General features: G+C 41.0%; 1 protein-coding gene across 1 annotated transcript in view; it reads right to left on the reverse strand.

Annotated features, from left to right (window-relative positions):
- The window catches only part of Sorcs3 (sortilin related VPS10 domain containing receptor 3), a 615406-nt gene that overhangs the window by 168241 nt on the left and 425019 nt on the right, over positions 1 to 22146 (reverse strand). Inside the window, exon 6 of the mRNA XM_028874644.2 lies at positions 2996 to 3060. Coding sequence (XP_028730477.1) covers positions 2996 to 3060 — 65 coding nt within the window. The remainder of the gene's footprint in view (positions 1 to 2995; positions 3061 to 22146) is intronic.

A 22146-nucleotide genomic window follows, 5' to 3' on the forward strand; every position in this document is an offset into this window, starting at 1 on the left:
TGGGATAAAAATTCCTACCTCTACTTCTCCCCCATGTCTCCTTCCAGGCACAAGTCAAAGACTTCCTTTCCTCCCTCTTCCTGGCTGCTATACAAATGGAAGTCTTTTAGATAGGCACATTGGAAGGGTAGCCCAACTGCCTCACTCAATGTCCCCACTGAGCTGGAAGAAGCCAGATAGGTCATCACCCAATTCCATAATATCAGCTAGGATTACTTCTTCAGATGGGTGAATGTAAGAGTATCATAAAGGCCCATTAAGAAAAACTTCCTTCTGCTCAAGAGAATAGAATCTCTGGCCTGGGTGAGACCTAACAGTCCAGTTGGTCCAGGTCAATCAGGCCAAGGAACCACACTTAGGAAGGCAGGATCACCTTAAGCCACGTTAAATGTATGGGCAGAATCATTTTGTGTTTAATGGGAGTCTGTACTTTTGCCTGCCAGAATCCCAGCCCCCATTGTAGTCGCTATGAGCCACTGTGAGGTCTAGCTGGGCCTGCCCACCTTGCTGAGGCCTGTAGCAGAAAGGCACAACATTCCCTTCTTTCTGTCTCTTTTTATTTAGATGCTGGCCAGAATCTGAGTATGTTTTTTCTGATATTTTGGGCGTCCTTACTTTTGCTCTAAAGCCTCCCTCCCTCCCCAGCATGTGGCTGCCTAAAGTCCACGCTGGTTTAAACAGCATAGTATTTTTCCTCTCTACTTCCTTTCTCCACCTCCAGGCAGCTGCCGAGATTTATAGCTTGCCTGCCCCAGGAATTTTACTTTTAAATACTAAAATTGCCCTTGAGCTTAAAAATAAAATAGCATTGGGCTTTACAATGACTTATGAGATATTGGATAATGAGGCTTAATAATGGCATGGGAACAAGAGATGGTGGTATGTGTGGTTAAAGTGTGGATTCTAGAAATTTCAGGAACGGGAAAACAGTTAAAAATATTTGACAGTGTCTAGTTATACTTGCCATAGTGTCCTGACAAAACCCTTTCCTGGCTTTACCTGGAAATTATCAGTGAGGAAGAGTTCAGTATGACATGAAGCTACCTGTGTCATTGATGAGCTTGTTTTTTGCAGAACTAAATTCTGCCTAGCAGTCAATTTTGCTCAACAATAAAATCTTTGTTAACAAATTGATTAAAAACATATAAAGCAATAGATGAGGTATTACAAAAAGGCCAAAATCTCTGTCCAAGGTCAACTAATTTCTAAATGGGGCAGAAAGCATATCCAGTTTTCTTAATGTGATATACTCTGGATGATATAGCAGGTCAAAGCAGGACATGCTCACAAGCTTTGTTCATTTCATGGGTTCTACGATGCTCCTCTGCTATTTACTCAACCCAGAACCTTCTGAGGTGAACAGGAAATAGATAATACTCTGTTTCAGAGGACATTGCAGAGAAATTAGGATTCTTTTCCCACTGTTCTCACAGCATAAAGGTAGTAGAACCCTGGATCCAACTCACAGGCAGGTGCTTGTCCTGTTGTGTTTCAATTAGATTGTTTGCATCTGTTTCCAACATACAAGGTTTTATGTATTAGAATAAAATATATTTTCATCTAAGTTGACTTTATTTTTCCTTTGAAAATATAGCATTATAATATGATAAATTCTGGAAAGTTAGTATTATAGTTTTTAGAAAGGCTTTTTCAGATTTATTGTTTTTATTTTATGTGTGTGTGTGTATATGTTTTGAATACCCATGGAAGCCAGAAGAGGGCATTTGATCCCTTGGAACTGGCATTACATAGTTATGAGCTGTCATATGGGTGTTGGGAATCCAAATCTGGCCCTCTGGAAGAGCAGCCAGTGTTCATAACCACTCAACCATCTCTCTAGCCTCAAATGTTACAATTGGTAAAACAATTAGCTTGACACAAATTCTACATGAGATGTATACAGTCAGACATGTTACAAAGAAGTTGTAGTTTGTTTATCTCGATCTTTTTCAAGTCCTGTGAATGTAACTATATGTCCTGTGATTTCATGAGTATAGTCGCCATGTACTGAATACAATATTTCAAAACATTCTTTCCTATCCTTCAGTTCCTACATTCTTTTTGCTTCCCCTTCCAAGGTATGGCTGAGGAGTACACAAGGCTCCACTCCTTATTGAGGAGTCACTAGCAGTTTATAGATGCTTGGCCAAGGGAATCATTCTGTTTGGGGAATGGTCACTTGTAGATCTCCCATGTTCCAGTGGACAGTTCCATGCATATATATACATACATATATATACACATATATGTACATATATACCTACATATGCAGCATTAAATTGACTTAGTTACAAAAAATGAGAAAAGAAGAAAGCATGAAGATGGAAGGGAAATATGTTGGGGGGGGAACCTAGGGGGAGCTCAAGAGGGAACTGGGAGATAGATATGATATTACATTGTATACTTGTATAAAATTCTCGACAAATAAATTAAGAAAAATCTCAAAGGTATATACTTGAACTCTTGGGGTTCCATTGTTAGAACAGAACCTCTTGTTCACACAGATAAAATAATACTTTAACCACTGTATCTTCATGATCAAGAACAAAACCTGGCATATAATAGGTCATCTTTAAATATCTGTCCAATAGATGAACAACATTTTTGCAAATCTCAATTACTTTTATGGAAAACCTGTCCTTATTAACGGTTCATATGTCAAAACAGGTGGCCCCTGAGAGTCACCATTTGAGTATAAAATGCCCTGATGAGCTTTGGAGGCCAGTGTTTGAAGATGCTAAGAAAATTACTAACAGGGGCAGCAAAATACATCACATTAACTCATATCCCCAGAAAATTCATTTCTGGGGGTTCATTTCAATGAAAGTCTCTCTTGGGACCAGAAGTCAATTCCTCTGCTCTGGGAAATAGGAATGGATATGGCAGTAATGGAGCTTGGGGCTTTTCATCTTCCCAAGCCATTAAAATGCAAATCAGGGTTGGACAGAGACCTCAGACAGATCTCTGGCATAGTCTGACCAATAGCAGCACTCACATCCATCTGCTGTCCTCACTTCCATGTGCACCAGGTCTGCCTCCTTATCCAATCCAGACACCGACCTGGGGAAGAAAGGGAGAAACAGGTTGAGTACAGCCATTGGAAGTCCTAGAAATGTGACTGGTTTTAGAGACTGCCACTTGAAATGGTCACAATACACCTAGAGAGGTGTCAGTGAGTCAATGCCTCTTGAAAAAGAGTCCATGACATAACACTTTGAGTCTGAATCTCTGTCCTCAACCTATCTCTACTACTTTGTATTTGCTACGAAATTTTTCCTGATTCTCCCTTCTCCATCATCTTCTATCTGTCTTCTCAATTGTGACATTTTCCCCCTTGTCCTGGGAATTGAAAGTAGAGCCCTGTGCATACTCATGATAGGTAAGCACTCCACAACTAGCTGCACCTTCAACCCATGACACTCTTGAATAGCCTCATTCTTGCCAGATCTATGTCTTACACATAGAACTCCATTTTCCTGTCTGTTCTGTTGGCCTTCCTCCTGCCCCCAACACACACACACACCATCTGATCCTGTCTGTCTTTCTTTCTTCCTATTTTACAAACAACTTTTTTGATTATAAGCACTCAATATGGTGACCAGGAAAAAATTCTCCTGGTTAATAGGTTGAGAGAAACCTGAAGACTCAGGTCAACTAAGAGTCTGTATTTGGGATATTTGGGATATTTGATCACACTGTGAAGCCCGAGACTGTGCTAATAAATTCAACCTTGGATCATGGGGCAGAGCCATCAACCACTTGACAGGAATTAGGTATAGATAGTACAGAGGAGGCAGGGAAAAGGATAGCGATATCCACAGGAAGGAGTATGGAGAGACTGACAGACTCACAGTCTTTTGGTTTGGGACAAGTGGAGAGATGTTCTGTTGCTGGGTCTCCAGCCCAAAAGGAAGGCCAGCTGGTCACTTCTCGGCCCCTCTGAGCCAGCAGATTTCCATACCAACGTCTGACTCCTGAGTCTTTAGTAGTCAACACAATGATAGAGACTTAGTTAAAAACTACATTTGGTGGCTGTGGCAGGGCTAGTGCCGGAGGGAATGGAAGTCTCACCAGACCACAGCCTGAGTGGTGTGGTGCTGAGTGCAGGGCAAGGGGACTGAAGATGGTAGTTAAAATCTCAGTAGGTTGAGGTGCAGCCACTGTGCTGGAGAGAAAAGAAGTCTCTGTGGACACTCTTTACAGACCCTTCTCAAGGAACACCTGGGCTACTGTCTCCTGCCTTACACATCCAGGCCAGTATTAGACACAGAAACCCAGCTGCAAGGGCCAAGACACACACTGAAACATGCATGCACCGAAGAAGACAGAATCACAGTATCCAGTACACCCTAACTCACAGGACCTGTAGGACATGATCATCACAGGCGTCATTTCTGGGACCTACTGCAGGTGCGGTCAATGGCTCTATTCTGTCATAGCTTGGCAACTCCCAGTTTAAACCATCTCAACACCAGTTTTCTAATTTTTTCGGGCTTTGGCATGTCAGAAAAGCAAGTTAGGAAGCAACTGTTGATTAATAGACAGATTTACTGGCTGATAGTGAGAGAGTAAGAGACGTAGAAAAATGACAAACAGAGCTAAAATTCAAAACTCAGTCTCCACATCACTAATCCACATGCTTCCAATAGCCCTGGGGCGTTACTATATTACAGCTGCATTAGATGTCTGACATCTACACCAAGGGCTGAAGACACAGTGAAAAATGAAGCAGGGGCCTTTATGTCCCACATTCTTAGTTTATGACACCAGGGCTGCAAATGATATAAATTCGAGAAACTCAAATTATTTTTTGTTGATTAAAATAAAACAATAATGTCTTAGGAGACAAAACTTCAGTTATCTAAAACATTTACTTCCTTGAAACACTGCTTTTCCCCCAAAGCTAAACAACTGAGACCTTACTTTAATGGAATGTTTCCCCCAGTGATTATTGATGTATTTTGTTTTGTTTTATTTATTTCATTTGATCCTAACAGTAAATCTTGAACATGAGTATAGCAGGCATCATTTCTCATTATTTAACTGGAGGAGAAACTGAGGCATAGAGAACTTACTCATCTCAGATCATGTAAGGAACAAGTCAGAAGTTGAAAGATGCCCTGACTTCTGTATGGGGCAGTTCCAATGGACTGCTTACCTCCTACCTATCTATTTCTATGCCCCTTTCCCTGACAAGCCCCTACTCTTTCCCCATCCACCTGGCCCAAACCCACAGTAGCCCTTCCTTCTCCGTTTAAGGAACAGGCCCCTCTCTGTTCTAGCAGTGTCCTGGCCCCAGCGGTTCAACAAACTGGCTACTCATAATTACCTCAGTAGAGGTAGAAACCAAGAGATGTCTGAGGCTTCCTGCCTAGATCTGTGAAGCCAAAAACAATGAGGGTGGATCTACAGCATCAGTGTTTATTTGTTTTGTTTTGAAGCCCCCAGAGGATTTCCATCCTGGAAAACCCAACAGCCCTAAATAAGGTTTCTTGGCACAACCTTAGCTGTGACCCCCAGGTCCAAATCCAACACAAAATGCCAGGGTAAGTCTGGTTGTAAGTCTGCATTAGTCTCAGGGTTCTCAGCTTAGCACAGTCAAAATCTATTACTAAGTAGTTCTCTATTATGGGGTTTCTGCTGTGCACGGCAGACTGTTTACAGAATTTCTAGTCTCTACTAGATACAGCAGCATCTTTGCAGTTGTGACAAGCAAGAAATGATTCTAGATTTTGTGAACCATCTCCTGGTGGGAGATAAAATCACTCCCATAGAAAGCCACTGCCTTTGCTAGACACTTAATTGCTGCCTGGACTTTGTACCATCACTGCTCACAATGCAGCAAAAATAAGTCCTTGGATCTGCATTTTCTCACCTAGTGCAAACAATAATGCTTCCATGCAGCCTGTGAACTACTGCTATTTTGGAGCATGCCATCTCACCAGGAAATTAGATTACACTGAACAGACACAATCAGGTCCCTTTCCTTAAAGTCCCAAGCCCCACTCTGGAAACACAATGTAAACAATATGCCAACAGAGCAAGCCCAAAACAAAACAACAAAGTGAACATATCTCATGGGGTCTGTTGGGGTAGGGGAGCGTGGCCGCACAAGGGATGCTTGTGTGGAAATGTGTGGGGAAGTGCACACAATAACAATGACAAATGCTAATGAGTACAAAGAACATCTAGTATCAGACATTGTGTTTGGTATTCATAAGCATTATCTTAATTAATCGTTGAAATGAGTTTTTAAAGAAAGTACCATTCATCTAATTCTCCTCTGTGGTAAAGAGGATAATAAGAGAGATTAAGTGATGTGCCTGAAGCCACATGATGATAACAATTCACAGATACTGAGAACACACATGTGGTGGGCACTATCTTATGCAGAAATCCTGGTCTCATTTAATTCTCATGCCATCTCTAGGAGTTGGGAATCAATCTCTTCCTCTTTTTAAAGAAGGCACAATCAGGCATTGAGAGCTTAAGCAACTTGCCTCCAGTCATCCAGCTAAGAAGCAGCAAGAGTGGGCTTAGGCCAGGTGTGTGGCTTTGAGCCAGAGCTACACTTCTGCCATAAGCTTCTGCACCTATCCCGAGGGAGAATAGGATTTGAGCCCAGCCACTTCTAGAACAACTGGTCTCAACTTGTGGGTTTTGGAATGACCCTTTCACGGGGGTCGCCTAAGACTGCCAGATATTTGCATTATAATTCATAACAGTAGCAAAATTACAGTTATGAAGTAGCAACAAAAACAGTTTTATGGTTGGGGGTCACCACAATATAAAGAACTGCATTAAAAGGTTGCAGCATTAGGAAGGTTGAGAACCATTGCCCTAGAGTTAAAATTCTATCCAACATGTCCCTGTCCCAAAATATAAATTGTACATAAAGTAGCATTGTGGGCATATTCGGTATATGTCTCTCATCTTACCAAATATTTTCTTTCTAACTACTCAGACTAGGAGTCACTTATATTGGTGATATTCCATAAGAAAGGAATGTCAGAAATAAATAAAAAGAGCAAATAGGTGAATGCAAATGGTAGAGGAATAGTGAGTAGTGAGTAGAGCTTTTTGAAGTGAAAGATAAAAGAGTTGACGGAAAGCCTGTCTGTAGATTGGCCTTACTCTTGTTGTCTGTGAGAATGGAGAGGTCTTCAGTACCTGAGAGGAGCTGCAATGATGCCAGGGGCAACTGGAGATGCATGAGAGGCATGCTCACTCAGATGTCAACCAAGTGAATAAATGATCCTGGGATTTCTTCCACCTCCAGTATCCAAATTCCTTCATCTTCTGGGACTAACACTGCAACAGAGGATGCTACCAGGCCAAGGCCAATATCCACAACAGAACAGACCACAAGGGAAATAACACTCTGTCTTTGTCAGGTTTTTGTCACATGACAAGAAAAAGAGCCTAAAGGAAGATTTTGACTTATAGTTTCAATCTGTTGTTAGCTGCTCCATTGCTAGAAGCCTATGGTGACAGAGCATCATGATGGAGAAATTCTTTCTCACAGAGGGAAGTTCTTCTTTGCTCACAGAGACTAAGAAACAGAGAAAAGGTCTGAAGATAAGATATACCAGCCCAAGGCACATGCCAAGTGAAGTTCTTTCTCCAACTAGGCTCCATATCTTAATAGTCCATCCAGCTCTAAATTCATTAGTCACCTATTAGAAGCCTATCTGCTCCAACCAAGCCTTCAGCTCAGAAGCCTGCAGAGGTCCTTTTCAGACTGACCCAAATCAAATCATATTCCATGTTATTAGTGTCTGCAACAGGGCAAAGATATAAGCATCTCACTGAAACTGCATGGAAGAAAATTCTTGGGACTTTTCTACAGAGCATCAGGTGGTAGAAGACAATTGTACCAGGACACGTTATTACTCCCATACTATAAACAAGTCATCAATAGCAGCTGTATTTAAATATGTTATATTTCCGGTTTTAATTAAGCTACTTTAAAACAAAATTCCATGGAACAAGATAGAATTAGGATATTATAATCATATACAATCTATTAAAATCTTTATGAAGTTTTAAATTCCTCAACCATGAATTCTTCTGCTATGCAGCTCTCCTGAAACGTAACAACCACAATTGGGAAAAATTAATTTTTGGAGTAGGCCTCATCAATCTTCATCAAGAAGAATTTTTCCTCTCTTTGCTATCAGCTCCCCAGAACATTCTGCATGTGTGTGCCAACACTGATCTTCAGTTTCCATTGTCATAAAATAAGAGGATCACACTAGCTTCAGAGAGTCCTGGAGACCAGACTGGCTGAGCAGTGAATATTTAAAACCCAGCTGATGTATGGAAAGGACTCTATTTTAGCTATCATTATGTTCTGTGAAGAACGAGATACACTAACCTGCCCGATAGCCCACTGTCCTTTCTTCCTTTTCTCAATCCTACATTTGCTGACTGCCGGATAATGACAGTCTTCTGAGAAGCAGACAGGAAAAGCCCCTCTATTACATGGTTCAGCTGAGGCACCCTCGGCCTGTGTGGACTGGTCATCTGATCACAGTCTCTGGAAAATGACTCTTCATGAGGGCTCTTTAATAAGATATCAGCGTTCTCCTTGGGTTAAAAGATCATGCAGTAGGTTTAACTAACCTTTGCATCCCTATGAGGATCATTGACCTCAGATTTCATTGTTAAATAATCTATCAATGTATTCAGTCACAGGGTTTGTCACAGGGAAAATCATCAGTAAATTTTTGTCCAATGAGTAATGAAAACAAATTCAGTAAAACAACCTTCATAAGACCCTGCCTGAAGCATTCTTTAACTTCGAAACAAACTTATCTTATATCCAAGAACAGACCCCACTCTCCTGTGCTTGAGAGATCTATCTGCCTGTGTATCACTCACTTTCTTCTAAGAAAGGGGAGATTTAAAAATAAATAAATAAAAACAAAAACCTAGTCAGAGCAGCCTAATGTGTGAAGCAGTTTCCTTTTAGACGTATTTGTCATTAATCTGATAACAACTGATGAGCCCAGTGATGGCATCGAAGATTGAGGGAAACGCTGAAGGGAAGGACAGTGATTGTTCTCCTAAATTGGAAGCCTTTTCAAGCTCTGAGAAAAGACCAAGGACACAGGAACAAAGAGAACTACGAAGCCACAGTCAAAGCTCCAGGGAAGACACTGAACTCGGCCCCTAGAACCCACACTCAGACATGACTGATAGGAGACTGGCAAGGAGGCCACGTGATGGCCAGCTTATTTTTAGCAGCAGCACTCTGTGAGAGCAGTCTTCATGTCTGTTCACATAAAGTAGGTCAGACAGGAACATCTCAGGATCCATGACAGCTCACCTCAACAGGACAGTCCCCAGGAGAGCTGGACACAGCAACCTTTGAAACATCTCAGTCTAATCCAGCTCCTCATTTCACAGGTCAGAAAGCAGCCTGTGGTTGGTGTCAAGTGAAACTAGATCCAATTTGGAACTCCTCTCTCAGCCTCTTCACAGCACACTTGGCCATCAGGAAAGAGTGGTGGGCTGAGAGCCTAGGCTTTTTTTTTTTTTTTCCCTCCTCTGTCTGTGTGGGTATGAATTCCAGGGCACAGATGTTCTAGAAACAGCAGAACCAGACACTGGGAGAGAAAACCAAAGCCACAATACTGATGGATAAGGTCAGAATACCCATGCTTTACCGACTGATCATCTAGACATTTAAATTACAAAATAATTCCATGAATAGTATCTTAACTGAAAATTATAATTGCAGACATGAATACAGGTCACTATGATGTTTTGATATATGTGCACAATATGCAATTATTTAAATTAAGTTAATTAGCATATGTATAAACTCATCTTTTCGTTTCCTTTGTGGTCAGACATTTGAAACTGTTTCCTATTTTGTAATGAGTATTATTAGAGAGTTATCACCTATCAGGCCTGAACTTATCTCTCAAATACGTACCACAGCTTCCTCCCCCAAGCTCTCTACTGGGAATACAAATTCTACTACACACTCCATAGTTGCTCTTATGGCTTAGCTCAATGTCTACTTCCCATGTAAGCTCCTTGCACTGACTTTACATTACAGTTTCTTGGGGAACTGTGTCAAAATTGTTAAACACCAAAGCATGGCCCTACCCAGGTGATTCTGGTTCAGTTAAACTGGTGCAATAGCTTTCCTTTCTGATTCTTGCAGTAGTTGTAGCAATACTGGTGTTCTGGGCATTAAAACAGGGATGCTCAGATATATCTTTAGCGTTTCTGACCCAGGAGGTCGAGATAGGAACCTAGAATTTTCATCCTTAAGAAGTCCATAGATGATGCGATGATGGTGATAATGAGGCTTAGACTTTCAAGAGCACTAGGCTGGGGTAACTCAGGGGCCAGGAGCTTGCAACAGACAGAGCTGAGAACCACACATTAGAGCCCCATACTCAGCTTTGGGTGGTGAAGGCCATTTCCTTCCACATATTAGTGATGTAGGTAAGAACATACATTCTGCTGTCAACCCAGACTGAGGTCTTGGTCACACAATCTGCTAACTGTAGGATCACAAACACTGTATCTTATCTTCTCCATGCCTCAATTGTTTCATTGAACAATGGAGAAATTAATAATTATTATTATATTATAAATTACTACATGTGATAATTATTATCTATGTTGTTATATATTATGTGATATATTGATATATAATAATTACTATAATTATTAATATAATAATTATTATTATTATTAGGATGGAGAGAAAATTAAGTTGGTAAAGTACCCACCATCTATTTAAGCATAAGATTGATCCTCAGAATCCATGTAAAAAACTGGGTGTGGAGACACATGCTTGTAATCCCAGTGCTGGGAAGGGAGGCCGGGTGGATCCCTGGAGCTCACTGGCCAGCTAGCCTATTCTAATCCTATCTCCAAACCCAAACAAACAAGAAAAGACAGATAAGGTAGAGCATTCACAAGAAACGACTCAAGGTTGATCTCTGGCCTCCAGACTACACACATGTGCACACACTTGCACATGCACTGGTACACACTGGTGTGCTCACAGTCACACATAAATACAAAATAATGCCTTTATGAAAAATAAGCATGTAAAATACTTAGAAAAGCGTGGCACGTGTTAACAGTTTTCACTGTACAGTGCTCACTACTAAAGTACTCCTGTCATAGCCATTGCAATTAATAGATTAATGTGTCAGGACATCTACATTTTTAAATATATTATCTCCATCTTTAATCAAACCTAGAGATCAACAAAGAACTTCTCCCTTTCTTTTCAGATGGGCAATGGAGATTTTTGAAGTTCAACTACTCATCCTTTGATAAGCTATGAAGAGCAGAAAGATCCCGGCTTCAAACAATCTTATTCTACTGTCAGCTTGATGTGCTTCATGTTGTCCTTCTTCATTATACTCTCCTTAAAGACAGCCTCTCCATCTGATTAAATCATGTTTTTCACTAGTGCACAGCACCATATCTTGTACTGCATTTATTAAACATCTATCGAGTAGATAAATACACATGAATAATAACAGCCTAGCAATATGTTTACGATGAGTGTTGAGGACAATTCTGTAATACAATTAAACAGATTTCATTCATTTAACTAATCTTTAAACAACAAAGTGAATGAAAACTTCATTTTAAATCAATGTGCTGCGATTTCCCCATTCATCCTCAAAGCAGTATCGGGTCTGTGAAACCTAGTCATCTGTGATTGGCTTGACAAATGCGATCATGCTGTGAAAATGCCACAGCGACGCCACCTCAGGGGTTTCCTGCAGCTGAAGTGACCATGGCTCCTCTAGTGGGCGCTCTGAGGTCACAGTTAGCCCTCTGCCTTGATCAGTCTCTTGCTTGCTTGTTCTAGATTATCAGAGCTCTGCATACCGACCCCCACATCCACGTGTGCATGATATGCATCTGCTCTCTCTATTCTAAAGAAATCAGGGCTAGAACTCCTTCCTACCTGGAACAAACAGGTTCTTTCTCTACACTTCAGTATTGGATTGACAGACAACAACAGCGTGACATGGCACAGAGAAATTCATCTTGAAAGTTTTAAGTTGAGAAAAGAAAGAAACAGGCGAAGAGAAGAGCACTCTGTATTTATTTATTTATTTATTTTATTTTTTTTTTTTTTGTGTTTTTTGAGACAGGGTTTCTCTGTGTAGCTTTGTGCCTTTCCTGGAACTTGCTTTGGAGACCAGGTTGGCCTCAAACTCACAGAGGCCTGCCTCTGCCTCCCGAGTGCTGGGATTAAAGGCATGCGCCACCACCACCTGGCTATGTATTTTTCTATATTTCAGGAACAGGGTTTTCCTGGGTTCTAACTGCATTTCTTATCTTGGATACTAATTCTCTAAGTAAAATTATCTGTGATAACAAAGAAAACTAAAAGAAAAAGAAAAAGGAAGGTAAGGAGACACTGAGGAAGGGGTCTATATTCAACATGTAATATATGCTTCTAAGAACAAATTTTAAATGACTAAATTATTCATAAAATAAAAGAAATTGAAATAAAAAATCCTCAGTTTATATCTCATATAAATCTCATGTAATAGGCTAAGTACTTTTTATAAAGCCTTTGTATAAGTTTTATATAAAAACAAAGGCTCATACTGGGCTAAAAATATAATGTAAATCCTACCAAGAAAGCAGTTAGAAAAAATAATCATGACCTAATCTAATTTAATCTCACCTCTTTTCAAGTTCTGGATAGTTAGAAACAAATCCTTCAGCTGAGGGAAGTACACCCAGGTCATATCATATATGTCAAGAGGCCATTTCCAAAGACAAGCAAGCTCAACTCAGCTGAACCTCAGCGAATCAGAACCAGTGCCATGATAGAAGCTGACTAGGGTTATATAAACTGAGCTTTGGTCAGTGGGATCTCAGGACTGGGCTATGCAGTAACAGATCAATAAGAACTTACCTGCGGACTACTAAAGCACGTTGCTACTATGAACATAGACAGCAATTTTTCACTGGATATCTACTATGAGTGAGCACTCAGTGTGATGCCAGGTGATGTATTTGTTTACATATAAGGCTGTTACAATCTAAGTAACTCCTGTGAGTCGTTCCATATTTCAGAAAAAATGAAACCACCTACAACAGCCTGTGACTCACAGAGGATGTGCTCATTCATTAAAAAGACCACTTTCAATTACAGAGACCAAGTTCATTACAACATTTCCTGAACAGAGAACAGTCAGAATCATTGTGTCTAGCTATATGACTTTGGAATGTCCTATCTCCAACCAAGTTATCTACCTCCTAAGCATGTCCTATTCCTTTAATAGGTGTTTATGGAGTGAGACATTAGGAGCATACTGGGAGGGCAAAGTCGATCAGGAAAGGTTTCAGGAGAGAGATTTGGTGTTAGAACGTGTGGGACTAGATAGAACATAGGCAGGATAGGATCCAAGGCTTATGTTGGGAAATGGTTTGCAAAGGAAGGGTATCTGGGAAGAAAGCACAAGAAGTCACTGCAAAAAGAGTAAGAAAGATGTTGGAGATATTGCAGTCACTGAGACAGAAATTTGTGAAAATACATTTTTAAAGCTTTTAATACAGATACGTATGGGTGCACAGATAGCAATTTTTAAGTACATATCCATATGTAGACAAGTATGCATACCCATGCATACTTAGTTTATGGGCTGTGTACATAAAATTTACAAAACACTGCAACCTGGAGCATGTATGACTCTTAACCAAAAATAACTCGGGAGGTTCTGTCACTGCATCATTCACCAAGCAGCCCTTTGTGCCCAGTACTTACATGGGATGAACCAAAGAGCAAGAACCCAAACTCAGGATGAAGGCAGTGTCTACTTCATACCCGAACTCTTCCATGAAAGACCAAGGGAGACATTTATATTGGCAATAATGTCTGAATTTCAGTGGAGAAGAGGACCACTCTGTGACCCTCACCACTACAGTCCTGCATCTCTTCGGATTGTATCCCTCTCATATTCAGCTATCAGGGACCTACATTTTTGCAATGCCAAAAAGAAAACCATGGACAGAAAATGTCAAGATGAGTCCAAGTGGGTTCTGAATGCCCAGAAGCTCATATTGGTATAGAAAGTGGCTCTAGGCAGGCACCTCAACATCTGGCACACAATGCCAACAGTTTGCCACACGGGGGAGTCTTCAGAAGTGAGTTACATTCAAAAAGCCACACAGCACAAGTTGAGAAAGACCAGGGCTTCTTTCACATCTGGTCTCTGATGTCTATGACTTCACAGCTCAGGAGCTCCCCAGTCTTTGCACTGCCCTCTTTATGCCTGACTGTCATGAATTGTCCCACTACGCCTCCCCTTGGCCTTAATGAAACAGGAACTTCCTGTTGGTGAGGTCCAGATGTCTCACTCACCATCTGAAGAGTGCATACCCATCAGTTCATCAAGAACCAGAAGACATAGAGCAGGACCTCAGCAGATGAAGGAGCTGCTGACAGGAGACACCAGCACTTGGTAGTTTGTGGATCACAGCCACACCACTGTCTAATTTCAATATTGTCACTCCCATTACACAAGAAGCCGAGTCCCTAGAGATCCTTTGGCAACTTAACACAGAGCTGGAGCTTGTACTGGGCTCTGTGGACTGACTCCACTACTCTCAGGGCTGAGCTTTTGAGGCTGTCTCTCAGATAAACCTCAAGGCCACATAATTAGATACAAGATTATGTGGTACCGACTGGAAGTGTTGGAAGTACTCAGAGAGTTAATTAAAAAGGCAAAGGGCATTAAGGAGACAGCTTGGGAGGGTGGGTGAGGAGGACAGTTTGTGGAAGTTCTACAGAAGAAAGAGCAAAGAACCAGGTGTATTTATAGACTAATAATGTGCAAAAGGGTGAAAATGTGTCGCCTTGGGCAATTCTCATCAAGTTAATAGATGTTGCCAATTACTGTGGTAACATTTTTAATTGTATCTCAGCTCTAAAGAGAATAAAAACAGAATTTCACAGTCTTTGCCTCAGGACTTTTAGGGGCATGCATTCTGGTGCATTATAACAGTGTAGACATACTAGTGTGGAGTCTAGACTGACAGACCCTTTACAGCTATGTCGAGGTAAGACTATGGCTGGGATCCATGGTTAGAAAAAGGATGTCTGCCATAAGTCCATTTACATAAATGTGTCTGGAAGACAGCAGCTAACTCTATGAGGGAACAGAGGTGGGAACCCCATAAAAAGACAGTAACCATTGCTCCACATCCTGTGATAATGTAAAGGTATTTGTTCACTACTTATGAGTCATCTTATGATTGATCAAATGATGCCCATGTCAATCATCTTATTTGCTACACATTACAACTGACTTGATTATTATTAAATAATGCTTCTTCTACTCTACATCAAAGGAAGGAGTTTGCTTGATATGCTCACCTAGATAACACCACTTTTTGGTAACAACCCTGATATTCAGTTATATTTTGGGACAAACATTCAAAATTCCAACAAAGGATGTATAGTTTTGTGTGCATTTTACCATCAAGGGGCTAAAGGCTGAAACAGGAAAAATGTCTTGTCTAAGTCATCATCACTAATAAACAACAGCTCCAGACTCAAACCCAGAGCAAACAGCTTAGTTTCCTAGCTCATCAGAAGGTGAATTTGTAGCCTGTCAGTGTCCATGAGACAAAGGGTTATGGAGGAAGGTCGACTGGCAACACATATCAATCAGCCACTCAGTGCAAGTATCTTACTCCCTTCTATATCGTCTAATGCTAAGAAGGAGCCTATGCAGGATGCACCATTGGCCCACAAACTAAACACAGAAACAGAGGCATGTTTTACAGAAGAAATTAAGTGACTGGCTCAGCATTCTTCAGGTCACAAGGAAAAAAGAAATGATTCAAATATTGACAGTTCAACTTCAACAACTTCTCTTGACTTCACAGTTGCTCAGAGGCACAGCCCTAGTTTATTGTCTCAAATGGTGGCAAAATTTGCTGTTCTATGATGCTTCTCCCCAACCAAACTCCATCTGGCTCCTCACTCAGTGGTCATCTCTCTGATCTCTGTATCTAGTTGTCTCGTGCTCATGCCTCACCACTTACTCAGGACCCAAATGGGTTTGCCTTTGTTATCTAACATCCTAGGCTGCACAAACAACCATGAAGATACTGAGTACTGAGCCCATTAGCCAATGGAACCCAAAGACCATTAACTGAAAAAAATAAAGGGCTCTTCAGTAACAAGCTAAAACAACCTGGGAGGAACGGCACAGCAAGCCACTGCTAAGCAGTCATACCCACTAAGCATGTTCTTCTTGCTGCATGGCTTTCCCACAGCATTCTCTAAGCACAGAATACATGAATAAAGTATTTGCTTAAGCCTGGAAGCAATCATTACTTATGTGCCCAGTTATGAAATCTGCGGATAGCTCGTACCACAAGTCTAAGCTTCTCAGTTTAGAAAGTCGACTGTGCTTTTGAGGTCAGCACTGAATCTCTTCTGCCTCATCCTTAATTGCACCTTTTCCAGTACATATGAATAGGAGGTGGTGTCAGACAATGGTGGAATAAACATGATTATTACACTTAGAAAGACCTGGGTTCAAATCCCAGCCATACTATCAATGGCTAAATAAGCTTTATTTATATACCCTGACCTCTCAAAGATTTAAGATACTTACTTCTGAAGAGAGAACAATAGAAGTGGTTATTGAACAGGGTTGCTGTAGGAATTAAACTAGGTAATTTTAATAGTATGGTACTCCTATCATAGGCTAAGGAATACGAAACATATTTTAACCATGAGTCTTTCTGTTCTTCCCCAACGATTTCTGATTCTTGACCCTAACTAAATCATGTAGACTTCATTCCATTTTATGTACTTTTTGTTTTGTTTCATTGAGATGGGGTCTCTTTATGTAGCCCTGCCAGGCCTGGAACTCACCATGTAGAGCAGGCTAGCCTCAAATTCACAGAGATCTACCTGCTTCTGCCTCTTGAGTGTTAGAATTAAAAGCATGAACTACCATACCTTCAGACCATTTTATGAGCATAGACACTGCTGTATATACATCATTGGCTAAGGGAATAAAAGGTCAAATCAAAACCTAATATCCATAGGTAGAGCTCAGTAACCTGCCCTTCACAAAAGTTTTCCACTCAAACCCTAGCATACTACAGACGCAAGCTGAAACAACTCTCAGACCTTGGAAATCAGAGTACAAGATGAGCATGCATAGCCTAGGCACAGAGCAGTCGCCTCCTGAGAAATGATGCTCACACCTGCAGCCATCGGCTTGGGAAGGCTGCCTAGGGGAAGGGAAAGAAGTCAGACCCTCCGGGAAAATTAAAATTAAAGTGAACCAGACGCTCCAGAACCCTCCCATGGGAGTCATTCGGCTTAGTCCTGGGCTGGGGCAAGATCACTTAATAGGCTCTTTTTCATCTTTAATTTCTCTGATTCAGAAAGTTTACAAGATCAATTGCTAAGAGAGCTAATGTGAGGAGATGAGGCAGCAAGATGCAGAGGGCCCAGAGTCAGCTAATTCCTTAGCTTCTAACTAGAGTCCACAGGGACCCACTTATATAAAGCCTGAGCACTCCTTGCCCTGCTCAATCACCCCTCCCATCCCAAACCCCTCTAAATAAAGAATTGGAATTGCAACCCAGCAAGAATAGCATATCAACCGCAAGTTGCCCAGCACTTGCCAAGAATCCCAGTAAATTACCATTCTGCCCCAGGTAGGACTTCAGTTGAGGGTCTTGTCCGATTAGTCTTTAAACCAACAGGCCCAGGGACCTTCTGTCTTCAAAATTATCCAAAACAATGTAGTGCCATGATCAAATCAACAGGCTCCCCATCCTCATGGGTTTAAGTAACATTTCTACTTCCTTCTTAAACCTTCATCCTGGTTTCTTCATCAACAGTTGAACATAAAAACAAAGATTTTTACCTGCTATACTCATCATTCACTGCTCATTAAGCTTATGTACCTGGATTAAGTATTATGAGAACTCATGGATTCAGGATCAAGGACTAAGAGAAGTTGAACAGACAGTATGAATCTTTTGTGTGGCAAGGAGAAGTGGGCCTGTGCCAGGCTTAATTTTTGCTAATGTCTTCTGATTATTGTATCCCTTAAGAGAGGTGATGAGCTTTTTACTTTTTACTCATGTTTTAAGATCAATCCCTTCCTCCATGCCTGTTTTACAGAACTCCACAGGAAGAATACCAACTGATTTCTGAAACAGCATGGAAGAGGAAAATCTGCCTCTCATGCAGGAGACTTCCATTCTCCAAATGGAAACACAGCCCAGAAGGAGAACAGCTCCCATCAATTGCTCTGGACTATGCATCCCCCAGGATGCCTCAATTTCCATAACAGGACACTTGCTTTTCTTCACCATCATTGTCTGCATATTTTCCTTAATGATAGAAGAATTAAACGGAACTTTTTCTGCACAGCTGGCTCTGGGGGATTCTGCAAAGCCTGGAAAGGAAGTTTTCAATTTGTTCACTTGCTGAGAATAAATTCTGCCTCATATAACTCTTGACAAATTGCCATTTTTAAAGGGTTTGTTAATTTCCAATGAGCAAATGGCATATCGGATATTTTGTTTATTCAACAGATGCTCCTGAGCAAAACCAATGGTTCTTGTTTAACAAACATGGAAACATCTTGTCAGCTTTGCTGAGGCCATCCTATTTGATTATCAAGGGAGTATCCTGAGGATTGCAGGGAAAATAGACGGTGTCTCTTTCCATGCAGAGTTCTCAAAGGGGACATTAGTTCCATTGAAAGAGTTGATGTGATGCTTTGTTCCTAGGCTGGGAAGCAACTCTCAGGCAAAGGACCTGTGTTTAGAGAAGCCACCCAGCTCTGACTCAGATGTACTTTGTGCAGTAAATCTCCTAGACACTGAATTTGAAATACACTTTAAAGGAGACACCATCTGAGACACAGGAGTGGTACACAGTCATGAATGAATCTCAGCTTTGAAGTCAGCTTAGGTTGGACCCTGACTCCGCCACTTATTGTATAAACTTGAATCAGTTATTTAATCACACTCAACCTTAGCCTCCTCGATGAAAATATAGGTTTCCTAAAAGCATAACAGTCAACAATGCTGATGATAGTGATGTATGTTCATCCTCCTAATCCTGACTATTTCAGAGGATTTTTAATGGCACTGAACCCATGAATGAGCCCCAGGAACAGAGAGACAGGGCCTAGGGAGGAACCCAATTCTGTGTCCTCCATTATCTGTAAGGCATAAATGTGATGTGTTTGATAAATGGGATGGCTCAAGTGACTCCAGTTGGAGATGAAATCCAACCAGACAGTGGAGCCCTTCTAAGCCTCCAAAAGTCAGCCTAGCATCAGTGGCTTCTAGTCACTGAGCTCAAGATCTAACTGGACTGAAGGATGCTCTGGGACATGAGGGCTCAGAAAGAGGGAAAGAGGCCAGCTTGCCCAAGAGCACATGAGGACACACACACAGAGAGAGACAATGGCTGACCTCTGTCAAGTCTGAATGCATGATGATAAATCCATCTGCTGATGGATACAACATAAAACTGTGTATTAATTATAGGAGAGACAGCATTCCAAGGCCTCCCTGCTGGAATAACTCACAGAAAACTACCTTGGAACAACATGTAACTCACCAGAGAATTAATTTGCTCCACACTTAGGAAAGCTGCAAAGTGAAGTCGACCCCAGCTGAGCACTGCAGGGTCATGTATTGCCTGAAGGAGCTGCAGACTTATCTCAGCTCATGGAAAGGCTACAGAAGGTCCCCCAGGCATGGTTAGTTTTATGATGGAATCCTCACAGCTGCCCTTTGAGGCAGACATCCCTGTTATCAGCATTAGGCAATCCAGCTCAGAAAATCTGCTCACAATACTGAAGATTTAATAGGTATTGGGGATTGGGGAGGGGGGTGTCTCCTTGAATTTGCTCTGAAATGTGTGAGAGGGGATCCTGGGAATTTGAAAGATAAAGTTTTTTCTTTCTTTCTTTCTTTCTTTCTTTCTTTCTTTCTTTCTTTCTTCCTTCCTTTCTTTTTTTTTTTTTTTTTAGCATAACTTAAAAGATAATAAACTGATTTTCTGGAATTATCCAGAATTGCATGATGCTCTGCCACCCTGCCCTGTCAAGGAGAAGCCTGACTGAGGTCCTGGTGATGGACAGTCTCAGTGCCTGTGGCAAGTGTAGAGCATCAGTGAAGACAAGTGGCTCAGCAGATGACTGCGAGTTTGAAATGCTGCTTCAGGAATCTGGCAGAAGAAGGATGCCCATGCCACCATAAAGGGGTCGTACATTTATTTGGGGGGGGGGGCAGTAGCATTTTCAGCGGTTATTCCCTGAAAAATCCATGCAAGACACTTCCCATTTAAGATGACCCTGGGCTGTGAAGATAGAGGTCTCTTGGCTGAAATACACAAAACAGAGTTCAAATCCCCAGAACCCCTGATTTTGTTTGTTTTTAATAGTAGTAAATAGTAGTAAAAAGCCTGATGGTGGTAATGTGATCCTGTAACCCCGGAGCTGAGGGCAGCAGAGGAAGATAAATCCTTGAAGTTTATTGACCAACAAGCCTAGTTAAGTGATGAGGTTCTGGTTTAGTAAGAGGTCTTGTGTTAAAAAGCAAAAGTTTGATGGGATCAGGGAAGGAAAACCAAGATATACCTTGGGGCTCCACAGGACTATGCACCCATACGCATGCACACCTGCACATATAAACTGACACATTCTCACTATCAAGAATGCATACTACACCTACAACATGCACACACACTCAAAAAAAAAAAAACCCACAGATGGTTGAGTTTGAGCAAAATCTCAAAGAATCTTTAACAAAAGGGCAGAGCAATGGTTCATATTCACCAAATCACTTCCTGTTCTTTTAAAAAGTATCTCACTGTGGTCATTAAGACAGACAGAAGTTGGAGACCCATCCGTGGTCATTCCATTGATTTCTTCTCATTTAGAAATGCAGACATGTAAGAATGACATAATTTTGACAACCTTGAATTGTCTCAAATCTGCAAAAAGCATTTTAAAGGTGATAACATCAACATAAGTTCATGATTATTGGCACACAATTTTCATGACACACTTCACAAGTAATCATGACTCACTGGTGTGTCATTAGACTAACTATTAAAATTTTTGATAGTTTTCTCTTGCTGTAAGCAGTGGAAATTTTTAAAAAGGTTGACCTTTTTCAAACTGAGTTTTAGAAATGAATAAGGAAACAAAAAGAGCTGCTTTGGGTGGTAGGAAAACTGAGAGTGGAAAGGTGTGGGCAGCTGACCCAGGTAAAAGGTCAGGACTAAGCTTAAGGAGGTGCAATCAAGGATGGAGAAGGTGAGTCTGGAATAAGCCTTTTGCATGAATAATAAATTCAGCATGGGAATCAAGGGTACAGGAAGACTGAGACTGTTGGAGTACATGAGTGCTGTCCAGGGTGACCTGAGATTTCTAAATCACATAAGGAGATTTGTGGTAAATTGACAGAAAAGACAACCTAAGAAATCTCTGGAAACCATTTAACCAAATAAAGGAAACAAGATAATGTTGGGAAATGATCTAAGAGACATCACAGAGCAGCTAGCTAGTAATTCTTGAGTAATAACAGGGAAAGAGGTTGAATTGGGCTTTGAAGGTGTGTGGGTGTGGGTGTGTGATTCTGGAGAGGGTGAGGCAGAGGACATGGCTCAGAAATCTGTACAGGAACTCTATTCAGTGGTGAGAATGCATGTGGCTTATTGGGAAAGTGCCCTTTTGCAAACAAAGAAGACATGATAAAAAAAAAAATCCTAGAAAACACACACATTTGGAGTCTCTCCTAATCAAAGGGAACCAATGAAGGTTTCAGCAAACAAATTACAGAGAAGTTAAAAAAAAAATAACAGAAGAAAATCACAATGGTCCAGAGAGAACCCAGAATTTGGAAAGCGGTAGAAACAGTATTAACAACTGCTGAAATCATGTGGGTGAGGAATGAGAAGTGAGCACAAGATCTGGGGATCAATGGGATCATAGTCAAGGGTACATGTCATGGTCAACAGCCATACCATTGTGAGTTCAATGGTGGTTGTGGTACAAAGGTATGGAAGTATAGCCATTATAGGTAATTTTATATAATTCAGCAATGAAGAAGTGATAACAAATAGGAATGACA

This window comes from Peromyscus leucopus, chromosome 1 (assembly GCF_004664715.2).
Source record: "Peromyscus leucopus breed LL Stock chromosome 1, UCI_PerLeu_2.1, whole genome shotgun sequence".
Classification (NCBI taxonomy): domain Eukaryota; kingdom Metazoa; phylum Chordata; class Mammalia; order Rodentia; family Cricetidae; genus Peromyscus; species Peromyscus leucopus.